General features: G+C 43.8%; 1 protein-coding gene across 4 annotated transcripts in view; it reads left to right on the top strand.

Moving 5' to 3' along the window:
• The window catches only part of UACA (uveal autoantigen with coiled-coil domains and ankyrin repeats), a 77,730-nt gene that overhangs the window by 31,735 nt on the left and 23,290 nt on the right, over positions 1-22,705 (top strand). For 3 of the 4 annotated variants that reach the window (XM_078624818.1, XM_078624816.1, XM_078624817.1), the window contains exon 3: positions 20,096-20,220. In XM_078624818.1, coding sequence (XP_078480944.1) covers positions 20,096-20,220 — 125 coding nt within the window. Of the gene's footprint in view, positions 1-15,312; positions 15,452-20,095; positions 20,221-22,705 lie in introns of those variants that run through there. The other variant, XM_078592451.1, reaches the window with a different exon arrangement.

Here is a 22,705-nt window from a genome sequence, read left to right as displayed (position 1 = left end):
ACAACTCATTTAGAGCCGTGGGAAAACCACGAGGAAAATTGTTTTAAGGGTGCAATATTCATGCAGAACAAAACAAAATCAATTGACTACTCTATTCAGTAATTATAAAAAACCTCACAATTAGTGCTAATTGCATGATGCTATGCTGTATTTGCACATCGCTAAATTCATGTCAACACTTGTTTAAGGGAAATGTTTATATTAATTTCATACCATACAGTATACGGCACAATATAATGAGCGCCAAACTGATCACTTAATATTAATGAAATTTGATTTATTAAAAATGACAATAAAATAAAAAATATTATAAATCAGCCCATGACAGTATAACTCAACACCTTTGGCTCTCAATCCGATATTTGAGTTACTGTAGTGCCATTCACTTTTCTCACTAGCTTTCAGAATCTGCACAGGCCAAGAAATGTTGACAGACGAGGCCAGGTGAAAGCTTTACTTGTCTGCTGCTTTCAGTGTCCACTGGGGTTGACCTCTATTGCTTACATGATTGCTATGAAACTATACGACAAAATTTTAATACATTCTGGGGGCGTTCAATCACATTAAACAACAAAACGTTTTTTGGTATTACTTTTAAATCATTAATGCACGAGAGGGTTAAGGTTCAAAGTAAGCAAAATTAATCACGTGGTGTATGGCCTTCGTGAGTTATATACGCAACTGAAATTCATACTTTAGGATTTGGAATACTGTCAAAGAGCTTGAAAGAGCAACCGGCTTATCTAGCTCTTGCTTATTTCCACTAGATCTGTGCCTGGCATAAATTGCAATGAGAAAGATCTTACAAAAAAAAACATTTGCATAAACAGGGCAGCCAAAAATGTAACCACGATGGAATAATTGTAATCACTGTAGACAGTTATTTGAGCTGGGTCAATATAGCTATACACACACACACTTCGTGGTGTGAATATTTCGCCATTTCAGGCTCATCCCCTCCAAAATCTTGGTGTTTACCAGCATCTTGGCTGTGACTTTTGACTGTTGCTTTCTGTCATGTGCTGTTCATGATCACTCAAGCGTCTTGGGGGGAAGTGTAGCAAAAACGTTATCTTTCCCATGTCTCCAACATTCAACTGTGCAATTCAAACAACTGTCAAGTTGAGAGAACCAAAAGTAATGGAAAAGAAATGCCGTCTTGTATGAGCGCCATTGGGCAAGATGTTAACTACCTCGCCTGGTTTGCAGGAGGTCGTGGGTTTGATCCCCACCCTGTGACGCCTGCTGTATATTTGGAGTTTGCTTGTTCTCCCCGTGGTCGCGTGGATTTTTCTCCGCGTACTCCGATTTTTCCCTCCACATTTATAAACATGTGTTGAGAGTATTTGGCTGCTATAAATTTCCACATGATAAGCCACTTCGTTGAGTTATCATTTGTGGCCAGGCCACTTATGATAAGAGCTATATAGTATGTTGAACTTCTTTCACACCATACGTACGAGGCGGGTTTTAAACACCACCTTTGTCTTCAAATCAGCTAATGTGCTGTAAGTCCGAGGGTTTGTGCAGGCATGCAGAGCCAATCCAAAAAAGAAGTCGTTTTTTTTCATGGCTGCTCCCTTCCCCACCCGTTTGGTGAACCCAATGAGCCGGTGAAGCCTGCAGTGCTTGTTACTGTGTTCCTAAACGTGGTGGTGTATTGTACTCTTTTCTGCGCAGCGGATTGCACTCTTCTTTTACACCTGCGGTGCGTTACCCAGGTACAAAGGTTCATACAGTGTCTGCAGGGCCTTTGTGTGTTTGCCTTTTCCAGGCCACCAAAGCTGCCTTTTTGGGACCAATCAAACATGTCACGCCACCTGGCCCCTAAAAACTTCTGCGTCCAAGCAACTGCTTATTCATAATGGCCTCAGACAATGCTGTTTTCATGAATGCGTATAATGCCACCTGGTGGTCTTATTTTTCATCGCAAGGGGAAAACCGTTGAGCTTTTGTGTCACCAATCTGCCTCTTTTTATAACAAAAAGCTCAACACATTCATTATTAACATTGGCTTACATAGGAAAACGCATAATAGGCGACTTTTCGGGCAATTCAACTTCACATAAATAGGTAGTGAAATACAAATCGATAATAGTATTTTTTTCCCTGCTTTAGTGTGGCATTGGTGAATGTGAGTTTTTGTTACGTGTGTTTGTGCATCACTGCCAACGCAGTATCACAATGTTGGGTTTTGTTGAATCTACATTTAGGTTTTCACAACACTGTTTTGCCCACGTGGATTTTAGCCATAGCGGCAGTGAAGGCTCTTGGTGCTATCTGTGGCAGATCATCCGGATATGTTTAAGCCAAATATTCCTCCTTTCTCTTCTGTTGTCGTGAACCACAAAGCGATGTTGTCTTGCACCTTCAGTTAAGCTTTATATACCATTTCTGGCAATATCTGGATACCCTTGTCAGTTCCTGAAGAAAATGGCAGTGATATTGTGGCTTCTGCCTCCTTGTGTGGAAATTTGTAAGTGTCTGGGAAAGCAATTACAGTTCATTTGTTACCGATACACCGGATTCCCAATAAGAAGATGGAGGGTTAACTCGGTTTATTCAAATTAAAATGTATTCATATAGGTCCAGTGACTTAATCAAATACTGTATTCCCCCGTGACAGTAAGCATGGGAAGGTGGCCTTAATCCTACAGTGTATTGACAAAGGGCTGTAAATGATGGTTATACATTTTATCCAACTACTGATTTTACAATTTATTTATTTTGCACAAGTGGCACTTATTTGAAGAACACACATGTATTAGAAACCTGTAATTTATTTTGGATGCTGCCCTGGTGTGATTGGTTTAGCACACTCAAACAGCAAACCAGAGGTTGCCGGTTTGATCTCCTGGTGTGGAAGCTAAAACAAGGGGCGTGTTTCTGAAACCCACCAACCACCGCCTCTATCATTCGAGCAGAGTAAATGGTACAACCACAGTTGGTCGATCGGCAGGTCACGTGTTGTCGCCACGCTGGCGAGATGTTTACTACCTCGCCTGGTATACAGGAGGTCGTGAGTTTGGTCCTGACCTTGACGCATTAATATTTGGAGTTTGCATGTTCTCCCTGTGGTCGAGTGAATTTTTCTCTGGGTCCTGCGGTTTTTCCCTCCACAGGTCACTTCTGAAAAAGAGCTATGTAGCTCAGTGGGCCTTACCTGTTGAAATACAAATAGTTTACAGTTTAAATAGTTTTTGTTTAAATTGTAGGTATTCCCACCTCTTCCGAGTCATCTGGCCAGTTTGGAAGAGTAGACCAGATACCATTTAAGTGGGGCTCTCTGGAGCTCCCTCTCATCAAGGCCCGTCTGGCAGCAGTGGCATGAGAAAATAATTACAAGGCTGAACCTTTACATTTTTACGTATTTTGAACGCTTCCACTGACCTTTGAGGGTTTTTTAGAAGCATAAATATAATAATCATTTGATTCGATATACAGCAAACAGCTACCATTTGTGATGCTATAAACATAGAAAATGTATTATGCAACGTGACAGTTTTTCATGCACAGTGTATACGGTCGTTTTGTTGACGTAACATGTTCTGCTAATCGCCTTGCGTTGCCATAGAGATGTGATTTACTCTGAACCTAATCCAAAAATATATATCTGATTTGTTTTTTAAGTGTGTCACGTTACAATATTATCTTGACACGTGTTGCACAATATGCATTATTCGGCTGCTGTCGTGATTTTCCACATTTAGCCGCTGGGTGCTAATGAACGGGTGGCTAATTATTCGGCCTGCTTGTGTAAAATACTGCTGCATACACTGTTATGGCCCTGTTAGAGATCCCGTAATGTTTCTTCAGATTTCGGTAAGTTGGAGCTGAATTGCAAACAAGAAATTTACCACATAATTAGTCCTCGGATATTGGATTTACACCAACACCAGCGTTGTCTCTGAAATGCTGACACGGATATCTTAATGTGGAGATTAGTATGTTTTCATGTGCTTATTAAAATATAAGGCTTGCCACTTTTTCCACAGGCCTTGTGATCAGACATATTTAGATTATGACACAATACATTTTGTGGGCAGCATCGAAACAATTAAACATTCTAAAACAAACAAATATTAACCGTAACAGCTGATACTTCCTAAACTTGTATGCCAAGAACATCATGTGATTCGCACAGAAATACAGTCTTGCCCAAGTAAACATCAGTTGTAGCCACAATACCATGTGACATTACCGCTGACTATTTGTGGCCAATCCCTGTTTGAGAGTAATGCCGTAACTTTAGTAGACGCAAAATAAAACTCCCAAAAATGTTTTATGACGGAGATAGCTGTTTGTTTGGAACTTTGCACAGCACACACTCTGGTTGAACATGTCCTAACCTTTTGTCAAGGCTTTGTAAAATGTTAAATTAGTGAATCGTCAGTCCTGACTAATAGCTAGGTGCTGACATGAGTGCTTTTGCATGGCTCGCGTTGAGCCAGGAAAACGTCAGCTGCGGCCATGTATAGATTACGCTGCGGCCCTCAGTCGCTTAATATATCACGCGAAATGTGCACGTGTTAAAGTTTTTCAAAGTATTCCCGTTTATATTTTGTAGCTTTTGCATTCATTGTTCAGCACCATCATCTCCGTCGGCCATGTTCTATCGACCGCTGGATGATAGGCCTTCCCACATCTTCACAATTTCTCCTGTTCTTGTGATGCCACAATCAATCTCGCTGCTGCGCATGAGATTATCTTATCGCTCCATCTGTGTGGTAGCCCGTCTCTTGGACGTGTTCCCTCCTTTGGCTGCAATTTAATCTCCGCTCTCGTCCATCTGCTGTCATCGTCCCTTCAACAAAGGACGGTATCAGAGAATGTTGCAATGCTTATTACTCTTCAACATGGCCAAAGACAGGACGAAGATAATGACAGGGTTTAAAAAGACGGTGACCATAAAATATGTCGTTCTTACAGGTGAATAATTTTGACTTGCTCTGAGCAACACATGCAAATGCCTAGAGATGTATAATACGGATATGAACGATGCGCTGGGTGAGCCGATGTGAAAGATGGGGCTGGGCTGATTGATGAGACAGATTCTGGAATAGTTTCCACGGTGTCTAGCTACCAAAGGGGAAGGACCAAAGACCAGATTGTGGGATACTGTTAGTGCAGCTCTTGGAAGTTACGTGTCAGCTGCGCAACAGCTGTGGGATCTGGCAAAGGGTAGAAAGCGTTGGTGAGTTGTAGTGGCATCAACGGCTTTGGCCATGATGACATCTTGATCTTGAGCATCAAAGAAGTTGGGACCAGCTGTTGAATTCGAATTATTGGACTTATTTACTAAATTTTTGCACAGTAATGAAACTCCTCACTCATAGAATGATGATTCGGTCATTCTGCTATGAAAACAAACTGAGAAAAAATTAATTTTAAGAATTACAGACCCATTTCCCTCGTATCACAGTTACATAACCCCATTCACCAAGATCAAAGATAACCAAGCAATGGTCAATTTCAAAGCCAACTAACCAATAGGGTAAACTAATGTTCAGAATGTATGACCTTGTACATACATATCAACCAGACTGGCTTTTGCATTATGTCATGTAATAGATATGTTTTTAAGAAGGTGACATTAAAACCTCGGATGAACTATAACGGGTTCACTGACCGCTCATTTTCCATGACCTATGGTGACAAATATGCCTCGTGTACGGCAGCAGCAAGGCCACCCAACACTCATCTCGCCCTGTGTGCCCTCCCCTGTTGGTCCTCACCAGAACCTCGCTCACGCGCCCACCCCCTGCCAGGCTCGGGGAGGCCGGGTGCTTGTTGATGGATGAGCGGGGCTCGGCCCGCGTTGGGTTATCGTGCCGTGATGGCACCGGCTCAGATGTATATTCCCGGTTATCCTTGCCAAATTGCATCATCAGTGTCGGCAGCCTCACTCCTAAATACGATGCAGCCTAAAAAAAGAGCCGAGCGGCGGTCGCATGCTGGACGATGGATTTACGACGCGGGGGCATTGCCGTAATATTTTCAACATGATTTCTAAACATATCTCTGCGGAGCCGCCCTTATTTTCTAAGTGTTTTTTAAAACCATTTCTTGGCACAGGGGTGCCTGTCTTATTTATTTAATATGCAACAGCAGCCATGCTTAATTCTGACTCCTCCTATGCCTCGTAAGGGGCTATTCCCCACCCACGCACGTGTACGTGTGCGGGCATGTTTACCCGCGCGTGCGTGTGTGCGCGCGCGTGTTTACTGAAGCCATTGCGAGATGTGTGGATTGTCTCTGGGTCATTTGTGATGCACATTGCATCAACACGGAGCATCCCTTGCATACTGATGGCGGTGGTAGGGAAAACCGCTGCAGCTTTTGCAGGGTTCCGTAATAAGTGGCCAAGGACTGGCCTGACGATAAACCATGCCATGAAGTCAATTCACAATACATACCCTATTCTGCAATACCTATGCTGCCAATCTACAGCCTGGTTCTCCCTCCGTTCTCTCCCGCTCTCTTTTACTCTATTAAACCAAAAAACAGAGCATACTTGTACCTGTACCTAGTTATGCACTATTCCTCCAGGACCCGGTATGCGTTCTCTGAAATATTTAACGTTGTTGTCTTTGTTTCGTTGTTGCTGTGCTCATGCACCACGGATCTCCCATGTAAAGTATCCAGAAAACTGGGTAAATGGGATCATCCTTGTAACAGATAAAATAAACTTCAACATAATTCACATACCAAAATAGTTTTCAATTTATTTAAAGTATAATGGCAGTCGTGTATATATTTATACAAAGGTGCAATAACTTAAATTAGCAAAACTTAGGCTAATCATGTTTTAGTAACTTTGGAAGGTCTTATGGCTCGGTGGGACATCCACTTGAAAATTACTGCATGTGATTTTTAGTTTAATTACAGAAATGTGAATTGGTAATACTGGAAGAAACCATGCCACGACACTAGGCAGTATTAAACATTTGTCACTGATTGTTTAGTCTTGTCGTGAGCTGTATTATAATTGATATTTACTCATAGTATGGTTGGATTATCTCTTACATTACTAGGAACTTGATTAAATATTGAATTTTGTAATCTGTTCAAATAAAAAATATACTCCCTAACAGAACATTAAACAACTGCTGTGAATATACTGTTCTGCATTTATTTTCGGTACCTTCGTGTGAAGTGTAACTAAAAATGAAATCGTGAAAAGTTGGGGGGCCATGCGACTTGTCATGGATTTTTTTTTCCCCAACATTTTTGCTGATAAACAATTACCATCCGATTAGCACGGTTCAACATAGATATATAACCTGCAGTGTGGCTGGATGTCATTATATAATTCATGTGGGGCTGTATACTCATATTTGTTATTCGAAAAATATGCCAAGTCAATTTTCGGCATCACCCTGAATAACGGTTTTGTGGGAGTAATTCCAGCAGTTTATTCGATGCGTAATATTTTATTCGAAAAGTGGTAAAGACGTTTGTTTGTGTTTGTTTGGGAGGAAAGGCAAACTGTAAATGGTAATTGATACCACAAATGCCTGCGAATTTAAGAAATGCCATGCTAGAAAGGGCACAATGGTTACGTTTCAATTAAATGATAAAATAAGTACTTTTTTACCCACCGTGCGATTACACATCACGTGAAAGGTTATCTTAATGAAAAGTGTTTCCAAAACAAAGGCGTGCAGAAAGAGCAAAGCCGACTGATTTGCACTGACGTCACCAGCTTTTATAGAAAATTCTTGGCACGGTGGAAGGCGTAGAAAAATGGAATAGTAATGAACTCATTAATTAACTTCATTTCGCTATATTAATTAAAGTCATGGTCCTGATGGTCCGTGGGAACCTTGTGCGAACACCGCTTCTTTCATCGAAAACTTAAAAGAACTCTGCTCAGTGACTGGCAGAACATTTAACTGTGACTTTCAAACATCGGCTGCCATTTCTGGGATGAAATGCTATCACTCGAAAGTCATTTGAATATACGTGATTTCACGTGCTTGCATTCGAAACGCACGTGTGCCACAAGCATTGTAACAAGCAGCATAATTGTGCACATCGATGTACGCATTTATTAATTTGTTAAACTTGTAGCAAGTAATATGCTGTGAATACTAAATACGAACAATTAGCATCGTGTGCCAAAAGTTGACAGGCTGCACGCTTTTATACAGTACATAAACGTAAAGTCTGCATGCGTAGAAACTGGACAGACACAACAGTGGTTCAACACACAGCAGTACGGTAATGTAAGTTATGGAGGGATACAGAAGGGTTAAGGATATTTAACAGCTGTGCTCGCCTTGGGGTGCGTCACACCAGATTTGACAGGTTTTCATTTGGAATCTGAGCCATGGTGCGGGAAGATTGACATTTATTACAGAGCAAGTAAAAATGGTGGGGCAGGTTGGCTTAAAACACAGATTCATAATACCCTTAGTGTATTGCCTGAAAGCATCTACCTACATGCGGAGTGGCATGAGAGAAGAAATACAATCGCATTTGTACAATCCGGGTTGAAAACAAGCCGCTACAAGCATGTAAGACTTGATTTTTTTTTTAGCATCGACTGACCTATCCCTGTGTGTGCGTGTGCCAAAAAAACCTGCAAAAGTATGTTCAGTGGGCAAGGAGGTTCGCTCTAATCCCACCACTCACTCGTGCTCAGAAAACTCCCTCCAGTCCGGGAACATTTCCACGCCGAGACACCTCGAGACATCTCCCGCCGTCTCGTTCAATTTCTGTTGCTCGCTCCCCCACCCCCTCCCCAACTCTGCCCGCCGTGCCGAAGAAGCGAGTTACCGCTTCGTTCCATCTCTGTCATGACTCTGCCCTCTCAGGGCCGAGTACTCCAAATCAGGTGCCAGTGCCATTTCAGGATGGGTATTTTTCACGTCGTCATCAGAAACCGGACTGACACCATTAAACGCATTCCACGTGCAGCACCTTTTTTTAAATATACGGAGCGGGCCGAACATTTTTTTGCTGATCTCTTCCAGCTTGGTGCAGTGTCAAGGGCATCGGTTCCCTATTTCAGCCAAGCGCCTTCCTCTCCTGTGTATGGTAGAAACACCAGGGCACTCGGCTGTGGGCAAAGTTTTGGTTTAAACTGCCGAACGGAATGCGGTGTGGTGGAGATGGAGCTATGAAAAATGATAAATGTACAGGTTATACAACGCCCACATGAATAGAGGCGACGGTAAACATGTCTTGTGTAAATAAATGAAAGCGCGCAATGAAGCGCAGAGAGATCCACGCTTTGAATTGCGTTGAAAGGCATAAAAAGGACCACGTGAAATAGAGAACATATGCAGACTGTTTAACACGTAGGCTTTCGCGACCAATATTGTTCATAATCAACGATTTTTGGGTTTAGATCGCGTTATTTATAAATGTGTCGTAACCCTCCACCACCCGACACGGCCAATCAGTAAAAAAAGTGTCACGTTGACAAAAGACAAATAGTTCACTGCTTTAGCCCACCGGTGTGTTGAAGCGTGAAACCACAACATTTACAATTTGAGTACGACGTTTCGCTGGTAATTGCATCCAGCATCATCGGGCAATTCGCCAGAATGGTGAGGCTCTGCTGTGTCTCCCGTTCTTATATAGAGCAGCAGCAGGGTGACGTCATCATTAACTCATTAACTCATCAGGTGCAAAGATTTGAGGGGGGGGGTTATTGTAATTATATACTTGATTAGTAATAAGGCTATTGTTACGATGCGAGTTGTAGATTAGTAATCATTTGGAATGTGTTCTATTGTGATTATGCTACATTAATAATCAGTTAGTGCTTGTTTCCCTTATAAGGAATTGTAATGCATCTTATTTAATAATACGCTTCCAGGCCGCACTAAGCCTGTAGCTGTCTGAGCGATTAAAGTTATTTCTGTTTCTCTCAATCTCAATGGATTCTCTAATTAGTCTTTGCCAGTAGTAACTAGTTTTACACAACACTTCAACGTTGTCAAAATCAATTGAGTGTCCCTGTTGACAAGCATGTTCTGCCACTGCCGACAGTTGTGTTTGCGATAGTTTAATATTTCTCTGGTGTTCTTTTAGTCTTACACTAACGTTACGCCCTGTCTGTCCAATATAGCATCTGCCACATACACAATTAATCCGATATACACCTTCTGTTGATAATTTAGGTAATTCGTCTTTAGTGCACGTTACTAGTTGTTGAATTTTGTGTACTGTACCAAATCTTACTGTAATGTTTTGCTTTTGCAAAACACGGGCTAATTTGTCAGTTACTCCTGAGATAAATGGTATTTTTATTGTTTTAATAATCTGATCGCTTTCAGCAGTGTTGCTTTGCGATCGTGATTTGGCATTTAGTGCTCTGTTAATTTGAGCATTATTGTAGCCATTCTGTCTTAGTGCTTCTTTAACATGTTTAATCTCTCTCACTAGACTTTCATCATCTGACACTGTTTTAGCCCGATGTATGAGCTCAGAAATCCTCTCTAATCAAGACGCTCATACATCGGGCTAAAACAGTGTCAGATGATGAAAGTCTAGTGAGAGAGATTAAACATGTTAAAGAAGCACTAAGACAGAATGGCTACAATAATGCTCAAATTAACAGAGCACTAAATGCCAAATCACGATCGCAAAGCAACACTGCTGAAAGCGATCAGATTATTAAAACAATAAAAATACCATTTATCTCAGGAGTAACTGACAAATTAGCCCGTGTTTTGCAAAAGCAAAACATTACAGTAAGATTTGGTACAGTACACAAAATTCAACAACTAGTAACGTGCACTAAAGACGAATTACCTAAATTATCAACAGAAGGTGTATATCGGATTAATTGTGTATGTGGCAGATGCTATATTGGACAGACAGGGCGTAACGTTAGTGTAAGACTAAAAGAACACCAGAGAAATATTAAACTATCGCAAACACAACTGTCGGCAGTGGCAGAACATGCTTGTCAACAGGGACACTCAATTGATTTTGACAACGTTGAAGTGTTGTGTAAAACTAGTTACTACTGGCAAAGACTAATTAGAGAATCCATTGAGATTGAGAGAAACAGAAATAACTTTAATCGCTCAGACAGCTACAGGCTTAGTGCGGCCTGGAAGCGTATTATTAAATAAGATGCATTACAATTCCTTATAAGGGAAACAAGCACTAACTGATTATTAATGTAGCATAATCACAATAGAACACATTCCAAATGATTACTAATCTACAACTCGCATCGTAACAATAGCCTTATTACTAATCAAGTATATAATTACAATAACCCCCCCCCTCAAATCTTTGCACCTGATGAGTTAATGAGTTAATGATGACGTCACCCTGCTGCTGCTCTATATAAGAACGGGAGACACAGCAGAGCCTCACCATTCTGGCGAATTGCCCGATGATGCTGGATGCAATTACCAGCGAAACGTCGTACTCAAATTGTAAATGTTGTGGTTTCACGCTTCAACACACCGGTGGGCTAAAGCAGTGAACTATTTGTCTTTTGTCAACGTGACACTTTTTTTACTGATTGGCCGTGTCGGGTGGTGGAGGGTTACGACACATTTATAAATAACGCGATCTAAACCCAAAAATCGTTGATTATATGCAGACTGACAATATTTAGGCTCTTAAAAAAAGTCTGTTTGCTTGGGCAGGACATGTGACGAGAAGGAATGATGGATGATGGTCAGGAATAAACATCAGGGCGAGCACCTGAGCGGGGAGATGGAGATGATATCAGCTTGTGTGCAGGTGCTATGTGGATTATTTAAGCCGCAGAGATGTGAGAGATGACAGTTGATTGAAGAGGCCTTCACACAGCAGGGGATTGAACATGGCTAATGATGATTAAATGAATGACAGTAAATTTCAGTCCATACAGTAGATGTCTGATACATCTGTGATAGTTTGCATGTGTTATTCTTTAGCATGCATATTCCTTTCTTCTTAGGCACTGCAGTTTCTTCCCTAATGCAACATTTTTAGAAAATAGGCTGAACTTCCAATTCACTCTCCTAAAAAAAGAAACATGTTGAGAGTTTCTTTGAAATCAAATAACTTGTAAACAAATAATTACAGGATTAGACTACTGAGTGCCCAGCAGTGTGATGTAATCATTGTATTTTAGAATTCGCGCTCCGTTATGCACTTCCAACAAGGGTCAGACCTTAGAAGGGCCCTTTTAGAAAAGTTTTGTTTTTCTGTGCAGCTGACTAACATGACCTTCGTCATCCTATTCGGCATTCAGGAGATGGCACGCACCATAATGCCACAGCAACTGCCCTCCTCTCCTGAACTATTGCACAAAGTAGTCGTAGGCCTGCCATCTTTTAGGGATCACTGCCAGTTGCATGACCATGCAATCGATATCATCATTTGAGAATTGAGGTTGTTTACGTTCAGATATTGGGAAGACGTGACACTTGCATTTTAATTTGTGGCCTCTTATTTAACGATTTATTGCAATAATGAAACAATAATTTACAGCCTGAAATACAAGGGCTAGATGAAGGGCTCCCCCATGCTATGTCATTCATGGGGGGGTTGTTCGACCATACTTCACCAAGCTGGCTAGTGCAGATGAGTAAAATAGAGGGGTGGGCAAGGTGAGTTCGGATATCACTTGCCATTAATGCTAGCCGTGGCATTGAATCGGTCACTGTGTTCATAGCGCAGTGCGCTAACCGCTACCTCACCATTATCGTAAAGTACTTATATTTAGCAGTTATTTCGTCGCTTTCCCTACTCTGCCAATGATTTTCATTTTTAGATTGATGGTTATGACATTGGCGTGCGATGGTCTCTGCTTGTAAATGGTGATTCCACATGGGGGTCTTTAATGTCCTCTTTATAGCAGAAGATGTACTTGGGAAATTCCCCACAGAACTTCCCCAGCCGGTGGCAAAGAATCGAACCGATGACCTCATGCAAGCCGGCTCACAGTGGCGAGCGTGGTGCAGGAGCTGCACGAGTGTTCTATGCTGGGCTCTTCAGTCGGCACAGGCTGTGGAAATTGCTATTGAATTCCCATTCTCTGTCCAATATGGTCAGCTCTGTTTTATCCATAATTGTGTGTAAATCGAGGTGGAACCTTTCAAAGGCATTGCCGATTTTTGTTTTCACCACAGCAGCATGGATGCGGAAGACCACATGCACAGTGTGGAGGTTATAATTCACCATTCATTGCTGCGATGCTCAGAGTCACGGTACAATGGCAGGGGGAAATTAAAAAGGTCAAAAACATTGCAAATGAACAATGCTTAGCTTTTCTGGCTGTTGCGATCAATTCGCTGTCCCCTGCATTCATGCATTACAAGTCCAAAGGAGCCATGCAGGAAGGGACTTGGCACAACAATGAATCTGAAATGAACCACTGCGTAGATGTTCATTAAATTTGCATTCAGTGTGCGGTGTTATTGTTCACAAAGCACTGTACCCTTTTCCAAATTGCATATCTCAGGGACGTATTTATATACCTCTGGCGACCATCGTTTGACTCGGCGCAGACAATCTACGGTCTTCACGCGCGCTCGTTTACACGTCGTTTCGCCACACGGCGTTGCCGTGCGATGGCAGCCGATAGCGAATGTCGGAGACGAGTTGAGGACCCCAAATTGGGCAAAGCTCCACCTGGCAGCGTAACGGATTTCATTAGCCCTTATCCTCCGCGAGAGGCCATCAGTGCTGATCTCCCTAATCGTGATAATGTCCCAGAGGGGAACGCCCGTGGACGGCGGCAACAGATTTAGCTCGCCCCGGCGTGCCGGCAGCTTCCGTGTCAGCTTGCACTGCGGCTGGACCGTTACAATCGAACCCGGAGGTTCTGAAATCACCACTCGTGCACGCATCAACGCTAACGATTCAATGTCCATGGGTGTACGGGTTGACTCGGGCAGGGTGTGAGCGAGCGAGCGAGTGCCCGCAGTTTTTTTTTGCGTGCAAATTTTTGGTCAGGACCTAAACTTGTAATGGTCACTGAGAGGGGATGGATTGGGAGGTTTTATGGGAGTGTAAAGGATAGGGACTGAGGGGGGGGGGGCAGGTGTTGGGGTGGGGTCGAGGGGCGGGGGAGTGGCGGTCAGGGTCTCGGAAAGATTGCGTGACACTGGAACTCGGAAAGGATGGTGTGATATCTTGTTCAGAAAGAAAGCAGGAGCGAGGGAAATGGGTGGGTGGGTGAGCAACCAAAAAAACGTAACAACAAGTCTGGAGGCTGATTGGCCAGCCCCCACTGACAGCATTGTCGTGGTGGGGCTTGGATTGGCCACTGGCTGTCCGTGGGGAGACGGGGATTATGGTCGGCGTTAAATAAGGGTCTGCATTTTGCGGGGGCGGGGGGGCAGCAGCGACCATACAACACGGGCACGGACAGGGAGAGAGAAGCTGCGGGCAGCTTGGGCGCTGGGCGCCCCGACTCTCTCTCTCTCTGCATTGACCGTGCGGATGTCAGCAAGACAACTCGCGTGATAGAATTTCATACCGGGTGTCTTTGGCTGAGGGCGGATTTCGTGGGGGCCGGGTGTGCGTGAAACGGGTGGGTGAAACGTGTGAGGGCTTGCGCTGCTGCATCAGTTGAGAGCCCAGGGAAATTGATTAACAGATAAGCCTCCGTGCACGCGTGCGTGTGCGCATGTGTCCGAGGCTCACTTCTTTCCGCTGTGTCTACTGCGGCACTTGAAAGCAGCCCAATGCATAAGAGAAATGGTTGCAAAGGGAGCCGGGTGTAGTTAAAAGGTTAAGCTTCAGTGAAACGAGCACGGAGCAAACAGTTTTGGGGGTTTACCTTTGTCGCGCTGTACGTCATAGCCTGTGGCTGTGGCAGGAATTCACTGTAGCCGTGAGTTGACTATTAAATGTTTTAACCATTGTATCGTCTGCCTGAGAGCGCTGCGCTGTGCAGCGTGCCGGATTGATAAGCAGGCAAGCGATCGCAGCGGGGGGCGGGCGGGTGGGGGGTACCGCATTAGATCCGGGGCTGGAGAAGAGCAAGGTTTTTAGGGACTCAAAGAGTAGACAGCAGAGAACGCTGTCATGCCATCAGCAAGCGAATCCGAGCGGCGTATTTCAGGGGAAAACCCGTGAGCGCTTCGATTGCGCCGACAGCGGCGACGTGCATTCCGTTGGCGGCGCATTCGCAGATTCGTAACAGCCGGTGCGTTTTACGCAGCGCCCAATGCATGCCCAGGGTATGCCCGCTTCGCCCAAGGGAAAGTGAGAGTCAGGACCGGAGCTTTGCGGCTTCGCCGGCGGGGAGAAGCGAGCAGTGGGGTGAGGTCGCTCGGGGGGGGAGAAGGGTGGCTCTGCTCCGGCGGTGGCTGCAAAGCTCCGTTGGGGTCCGTGGGGCGGCAGGTCGTGGTGGGGGAATGCTCGCGGGCTCGCTCGCCTGCCTCTCATTGCCGGGAGCTGGCAGGAAGGGCTTTTCGCGGACGGCTTGAACCGGTGCCGAAAAATGAAGCGGTTTCTCCTCTGCAACTCCTCCAGGACCGTACGTAATGTCTTTTTGCAAGCCTCGCACCACCGACCTCGCGTGACCCTTCATCGCCCATCTCTTTTCAGTTTACCCAAACATGGCTCACATTCCTCGTCTCTGTTATTTTATCTGCTTCGCATACACTTAAAACAAAAATGCATGGCTTTGGAACGTGTTGAATGTGAACGGTATCGCTTTCAACAGGAGGTTAACCTTCTGCTCCGAAAATGTTGGCGTTTGCACAAAGACAAGTTTAAATTTTATTGCGTTAAAATTAGATATTGTCAGTTTTCCTATAGCATGCAGCTGGCATCCCAATCTGACGTCTACGTTTTCCATGCGATAGGGATTATACAGTTTAGCCTACTGTATTAAGAGATTACGGTGCCATACTGGATCGCTGCTCCATGCAATTCATGTGGTTTTGCGTGTGAATTTTCGAGCAGTAAATTTCTGTTTTTTTGCAATAAAAATATGTGAGACTGTAAGTGGATAACCTGGAGTAGTCCCCGTATTGGCAGTGTTATTTATTTATTTTAAAACAACTCTGTCATGCATAAGTGCTAAATCTGGTGAGCAATTACGCTACAAGTATTTTATGGAGAGTAAGCATTGTGCAAAATGAATTTGACAACAATTTTTCATTTATATCCTAATGTTGTCCATCAGTGCGGTGTGGTGCAGAGAATCCTGCTGTTTTCACACACTTTTGCAACGGTGAATCGGAATCTAATTGCGCTTGAGAACCTAATTGCAGCCACTTGTTCAATTAAGGCAGTTCAAGGTCCCGTGTGAAGTGACTGAGACTTATTTCAAACGCTGACACCACCAAATCAACAGGGTCTTGCCTGTCCCCTGGGGCGTAACGAGTATAGCAGATTGCGAGGTCGTGCCCCTATCAGATTACCCTAAGTCCGCCACGGAATATATATTTTCCCCTCATCTGTTTGTTCCATAGTCACAGCTACATGCCTGCATACACCCGAGCATGCAGCAGCAGCAGCAGAAGACAGTTAACCAATGCTGCCAGAATGAGCCAATGTGAAAAGGCAAAATTAAATCCAGAAAAAGGGCTGTGGTTAGCTGTCCATCCAGCTGAGGGCGCTGTGCAGGCGAGGGTGTGGGTTGGTCGGCTGTGAAGTTCAAAGGGTGTCTTGGCTGGGTCCAGATGGTGAATGAATATAAGCCGGAATATAAATAATCTCGCGGAAGTAAACAGACAACTGACCCCATAATTATTCTGTGCTTCAGTGGAGGGTGGAGGGGCGATGACGCAGTGGTCGGCGTGACTGCGCTCTGAACCCAGGGGCCTGAGTTCGAGTCCCAGTCTTTGGTCACATTGGTTGCGAGTGATTATCTGAAGCGGTCAACCCACAAGCCCCCACTGACCAGTGTTGGCGTAGAATAGTCACAAACACCCACCAAGACACAACATGGGAAGGTCTTAACCCCGCAAGAATTGTTCTTCCCCGGTCACTCGTGCTAATGAGACTGTCATAGTGTGGCTGCCTTCCGGCAGGAATACATAAGTTGAAACCCCATTCAGGGGTCAGCTGAGCCGATCAGCCTAACAGGGTTGTGGCAAATGGTGGGAATTCACCAAAGGGTTTTCTCTTCAGAGACCAGTCGTAATACGCAGTCTCCACCACTCGTTCTCGTTTGAGAACAGAGATGAACAGCACCCGGTGCCATGTAACATTCGACTTGTTTTGTCTTTGACTGATCGAATTCGAAAGTTGTGATGGATTAAGGAGGTTGTTGGATCGCCAACCCCCCAGATTGAAAGGAGATGACGACATTATTGTTCCTACATCTCCACTCCATACAATCAGAAAATAGTTTAACACGTCGGCTTTCGCGACCAATATCATCCATAATAGGGTTTTTTGGGTTAGATCGCGTAAATAGCTAAATGTGTCGTTAAAACCCGCCACCACCCGACACAGCCAACTAGTAAGGGTTGTCACGTAAACAGAACGTGGCCAATTCGTTACTAGTACAGCACACCGGTGTGTTGGAGAGCCAAGCCACATCATTTACAATCTGAGTACAACGTTTCGCCAGTAATTACAACTAGCTTCATCAGGCGACAGCCAGATTTGTGGAGAAGTCTTACTGTTTCGTTCCTTATATAGAAAATAGCACGGAACATCCCATTGAGCGTCATTATGAAACACACCCCATTTGTAGCAACACAGCATTAGGGCATTCATCCTGGCACACAGCAATTCCCACAGAGGTAGTTTATCCTGCCGTTGTGTTTTAGCCTGATACCGCCAGCGTGCACCCCCGTGAATGCGCGGATCGCGGTATGCCTCGTGAATTCTTTATTTGTACTGCATCGTTCCTCATGAAGACCTCGTGCACGTACTCTAGTATTCATTGAGTGTGGCCCAGCCTTCTTTTGTGTGTGTGTGTTTGCTACAGCATTGCTTTTGGAAGCCCTAGTACGACGTGGAAGGGGTCTGTTTTCAGACCGATTATTACAGACTGGAAATCTGTCTACGTTGAGCCAAAGTTTCATTTCTCTAATAACCTTATACACTTTTAAGAAGCTTAACATCATAACAGAAGCTGAGCTGAAGTACCCTTCATAAGACTAAGCTCTTTGATGATTGCGCCCTGTCGGTTTTCTTTGGATTTCTGCCTCGAGTTTACAATAAAATGTATTATCAGGAAAACTAAACATTGGAAGCAAATGTCACTGCCATGGAAAGCAATGCAATGCTTCACGATTTGTGCTTATGGTTGTAATACTGGTGGCATGAAACTACAGCGGTGGCATTCGTTAAATTGACTCTGGCGCAGGCTGAAAAATGTGCGCCAAGTTTTAGATTGTGTGTTTTTTTTCTCTCGGGCTCGCCGCCTCTGATTTTTTTTTGAAGAGAACGCCATGTTCATAAATAACGGTTGCTCACAGCCCAAGACTGAGCATGGGCTGAACCTGCATAACACTTCGGTCACGTCCATCCATCAGCATCCCGTCCTATTTGAGCACCACGGTTTCGGAATCTGGCACCCCTAAGCTCGGTGCCACTAAATTAACCAACCGAGTGGCTTCCTGTTGTGTCTGTGTGTGTGTGTGTTCTACATTTGGCAGAAGTGCAACATAACATTTATAAACGTCAAACAACGGATATATAAAATGACCTAGCATGCATCTTGATGTTTTGTCGTGGAGTGTCATAAACATTAATCTTTTGCAAACTCAGGTTATGTGTTCACGCTGCAATCACAGCTGGATGTGCGTTGATGACTTATCAGGAGCTGTGTGGCGCTGCAGTTGATAAATTGTGAGTGCTTCTCTGCAGTAGAAACCTCAAATGCCAATGACATGCTCTCTACTGCAAAGGAATACTTGGGGCATCGTCTGGGGATTTGGATTTTGAAATTGGCAAAACAGTTGCTAAATCTTACAACGGATAGCACATGTGTTTTTGATAGTCCAATTTTCAGAAGAGAGTAATTACTAATATCTTTGTTAATTACGTAAAAATTAATCCAGGTAAATATGTGCATATTAAATATGTCTGTATAATTTCCATGCAAACGGGCTATCTTTATTTCCTTGTAGTTTGTGTCAACTATATATATCTTGATTTGAAGCTTTCGTGACTGCAGGATGATGACGATTGCTTGCGTTGCAACCGAAACGTCGTGATCTATTATTTATTCTACCTACGTGACTTTACCGAAAGAACCAAAGAGTATTTTTATATATAGCTGCCTTGTGCAGCGTCTTGAGTTAAAGATAAAGGCGCAGCTCTGCGATTTTTTTGCTCACTTTCTGGCGGAAGGCCCTTCACTAGAAAAAGCTTTAGATTATATTTTTGGCCTAATCCACGTTGGCTGGACGTCTTGGAGTATCACGGCCAAGTTTCCTGCTGATTAAGAAACTGGTGTGCCCATTTATACTTGGGGGGACTTTAAGAAACCTGGCCGTGATATTATCTGCCGCACTGGGTATTTAACAACGGTGACCTCTGGATTGAAAGTGGGTGTCAGTCAGAGTGATGCAGTGGAAATACTTGTTCCTCACATCAAGATTGTCCTGGGTTCGACTCTTCACTCTGGTGCCTTTTTGTGTCGAGTTTGAATGTTCTCCCCGTGTTCTGCATGGGTTTCCTTCAGGTTTAGCATTTTCCTCCCAAAGCTAAAAACAAATCATCTAATTAAACTGGTGCTGGCCAAACATCCCACTGCTAAAAAAAAAGACCTGCAAATTACTCAATTAGGATCACACAAAGCAACATTTCTCCCCCTACTGCCAAAACTTGGCAGGACCCTTCCAAAATTAGTTGAAGCTCTGCGAGTCTTTCCTGGGTAATCAAGAGTAATATTACAAAAATATATAATTTATAAGTACAGTCTGCTAATAATTATAATATGGCAGAATCCCAACTTCTTGAGATGCGCCTGTATTTCGTCACTTTATATTTTCAAAATATTATTTGTGACAAGTCTGCTGACAACCAGGCCCTACCAGCCTCCCGTCTGACGGTTTTATACAATGCTCACATTAGCCTGGATTCCGAACGCTGCATGACCGTACGTGGCTTTTTCCCCAGGCCGTGGAGGGCGGTGACACGCGTGTAACGAATCGTCACAGTTGTGTTCCTATGCCCCGTGCTCACTCGTCATGCCTCATGTCCTCGCTAGGAATGGAACAAGTACGACGATCGCCTTTTGCATGCCGTGGACAGCCGGGACGCCGAGCGCGTGTCCTCCACTCTGCAGAAGAAGGGTGTCTCTTCCACGAAGCTCGACGCGGAGGGACAGTCGGCGTGAGTGAGCTCTGTTCCATCTCCTGGTGGTGGTCCCCTCCCAATGGCAGGGCAATCTCCCATGGCGCCCTTAATATGGCAGGGCGCTAACTTTTCTGGAGCCACTAACGTTACCCTTTGGAGGGTACAACGGCGAATGAGGTCGCCAAAGTGTTTTCAGGTTGTACCGCGGCATGATGGCGCAGTAGTAGCACAAGAAGAGCCTCGGTTCAATTCCTGACTTGGGTGCCTTTCTATGTTTTGAGTTTGTATGTTCTTTCCCCTCTTATGCATGGGTTTTCTCCGGGTTCTCCAGTTTCCTGCCATATATAAAGAGACAAACGCACAATATCAGTGGTACTGGCGAAACATACCAATGCAGAACATTTTCCTTCCCATTGCTTTTGGCCTCCTGCGAACAACTTGGCAGGACCCTCCTGAAAAATAGCATTGAGACTCATTGTGGCTTTTACTGGGTAAAGAACCATAATAATAATTAACTTGTTGTGTTATTTGGAATTATGTCTGACGTTTTTCTCCAGATATGAGTTCCTAAAAAAAAAAGTTTCCAGCATGTTTGGACATGACACTGAATTGTCGCACTTGATACTGAACAATACGCAGTACACATCTCAAAAAACACGACGTAGAACTAAATTTCGATTTAAAGCTTTCGTGACTGCAGGGATTCATATTCTTGGTTCTTTCGATAAAGTCACGTAGAAGGGAAATACTAAAATAATACAAATAAAACAATACAATTATCACGACGTTTCGATTGCAACACAAGCAATCATCATCAGGTGTGAAAACCACAGCAAGAAATGTTTTTAAATTTTTCCCCCGGCCAGTTATACAGTTTTTAAAATGGTCTTGCTATGGTTTTCACACCTGATGACGATTGCTTGTGTTGCAATCGAAACGTCGTGAGAATTTTATTGTTTTATTTTTATTATTTTCCTACTACGTGACTTTACCGAAAGAACCAAGAACATGACATAGAACTAGCTGTGCAGCACGACCGCGAAAACGTACACGTGGTGCTATACAACGTGGAACTTTCAAATCCAGGAAGGAATCCACGTTTATCAGAAGGAAGTTTTACACTTTAAATCGTACGATGGGTTAGGAAAGCTAATAAAATACTGTATAACTGGCTGGGGGAAAACATTTGCGCTGAAAGCCTTTCAGCTGAATAAGTTTCTAGGGCGTTGGAGCCCACTGTCTGCGCATTTCCGAGAAAGAACGCTGACGCACTGTACGTGTGCACCAGACAGATGGGGTCAGGTGCTGACTGTTGATGGTGTTGATATTTGTGGTCTTTCTGGAATTTTGGGTTGCTTGAAAAAAATGGGGGGGGGGGGGCCTGAAAAATATAACCGTTCGTGAGAAAGGCCGTTTGAGTGGACTCAAACTTGGCAATAAAAACGTAATAGGTTTCTTTCTCGCCGCTTAGCGTATTTTTTTTCTTTCGCATAATGGTTGCACAACCTCTCTGTGTTTTGTATCGAGGCTTTTAAACATTTTTTTTATAATAATCAGTGGGCATTTTATTAACTGTTTCCAGATCATAGTACAAAGGCAAATGCTGCTGCTATCCTCTGACCTGTTTTCTGTACATAAATCATCCGAACGATTGTGCTTTGCATGCTGCAGTTTTCGAAGCATGTAAATATCCCCCCTGCCAGATTACTCATAGTGATTCTATTCATTGTCACGATGCGGGGGTTGCAATTAAATTCAATAAACGGTTCCTTTTTGTCGAATATTTACTGCCTACTTTGTAGTGTTTCACATTTTTCTATGTCTCCTTTGTACAGTCTTGTCGGCGCCATTATCCTAATTGGATGGCGTTTGCATATGAGTCGTAAATAAACCGCTCTCACGTCGCACGATAACCAAGCCATACACTGCGAGCGTAAGAATCGATTTTCAGCCGATAGATCGACAAACAGTTGTTTGTTATCATCCAAGCGACGTCCTCTGTGACCGAGCATTCTGCTGTTTACGATGTCACTTCGTTTTGGGCCCCCCTAATAGAAGGGGCCAGACTTAGGACCAGCCCGGAGCTAAATACAGGGTTGAGAAGGCAGACGTTGTCTATCTTTAAAAGCCTGACATTTTTTGTTTTTTTTAAATAGAGCAGAAGAGGGAGGAGGTAGAGCGTTTATCAGAAGCCCCCCTATAATTATCATCATGAATATTTCATGAATGTACCTGTGGGCAAATAAACACGTATGAACTGTTATTAATGGCACTTTTACTCTAGATGCAAACGAACGTGTTTCGGAAGGCCTCGGTCATGTAAAAGTAACGCTTTTAGCTGTTGGCCAGAACGACGCAACACGTGTAAGTTGGCGGTATAACGTCTACAAGTCTGAAATTTGTGTGCTTTCCTGGTGCTCCTCTCCTCGAGAACTGCAAATTCAGTGTCCCGAGTTGAAGTATATGACAGCGTTTTGATGGTGATGGATAATAATGTTTTTTTATGTGTGCGTGCGTGCGT

The sequence above is a fragment of the Lampetra planeri genome, chromosome 3 (genome assembly GCF_965212315.1).
Source record: "Lampetra planeri chromosome 3, kcLamPlan1.2.h2, whole genome shotgun sequence".
NCBI classification, from domain to species: domain Eukaryota; kingdom Metazoa; phylum Chordata; class Hyperoartia; order Petromyzontiformes; family Petromyzontidae; genus Lampetra; species Lampetra planeri.
Note: the sequence above shows the minus strand (reverse complement) of the source record. Positions and strands in the feature narration are given on the sequence as shown.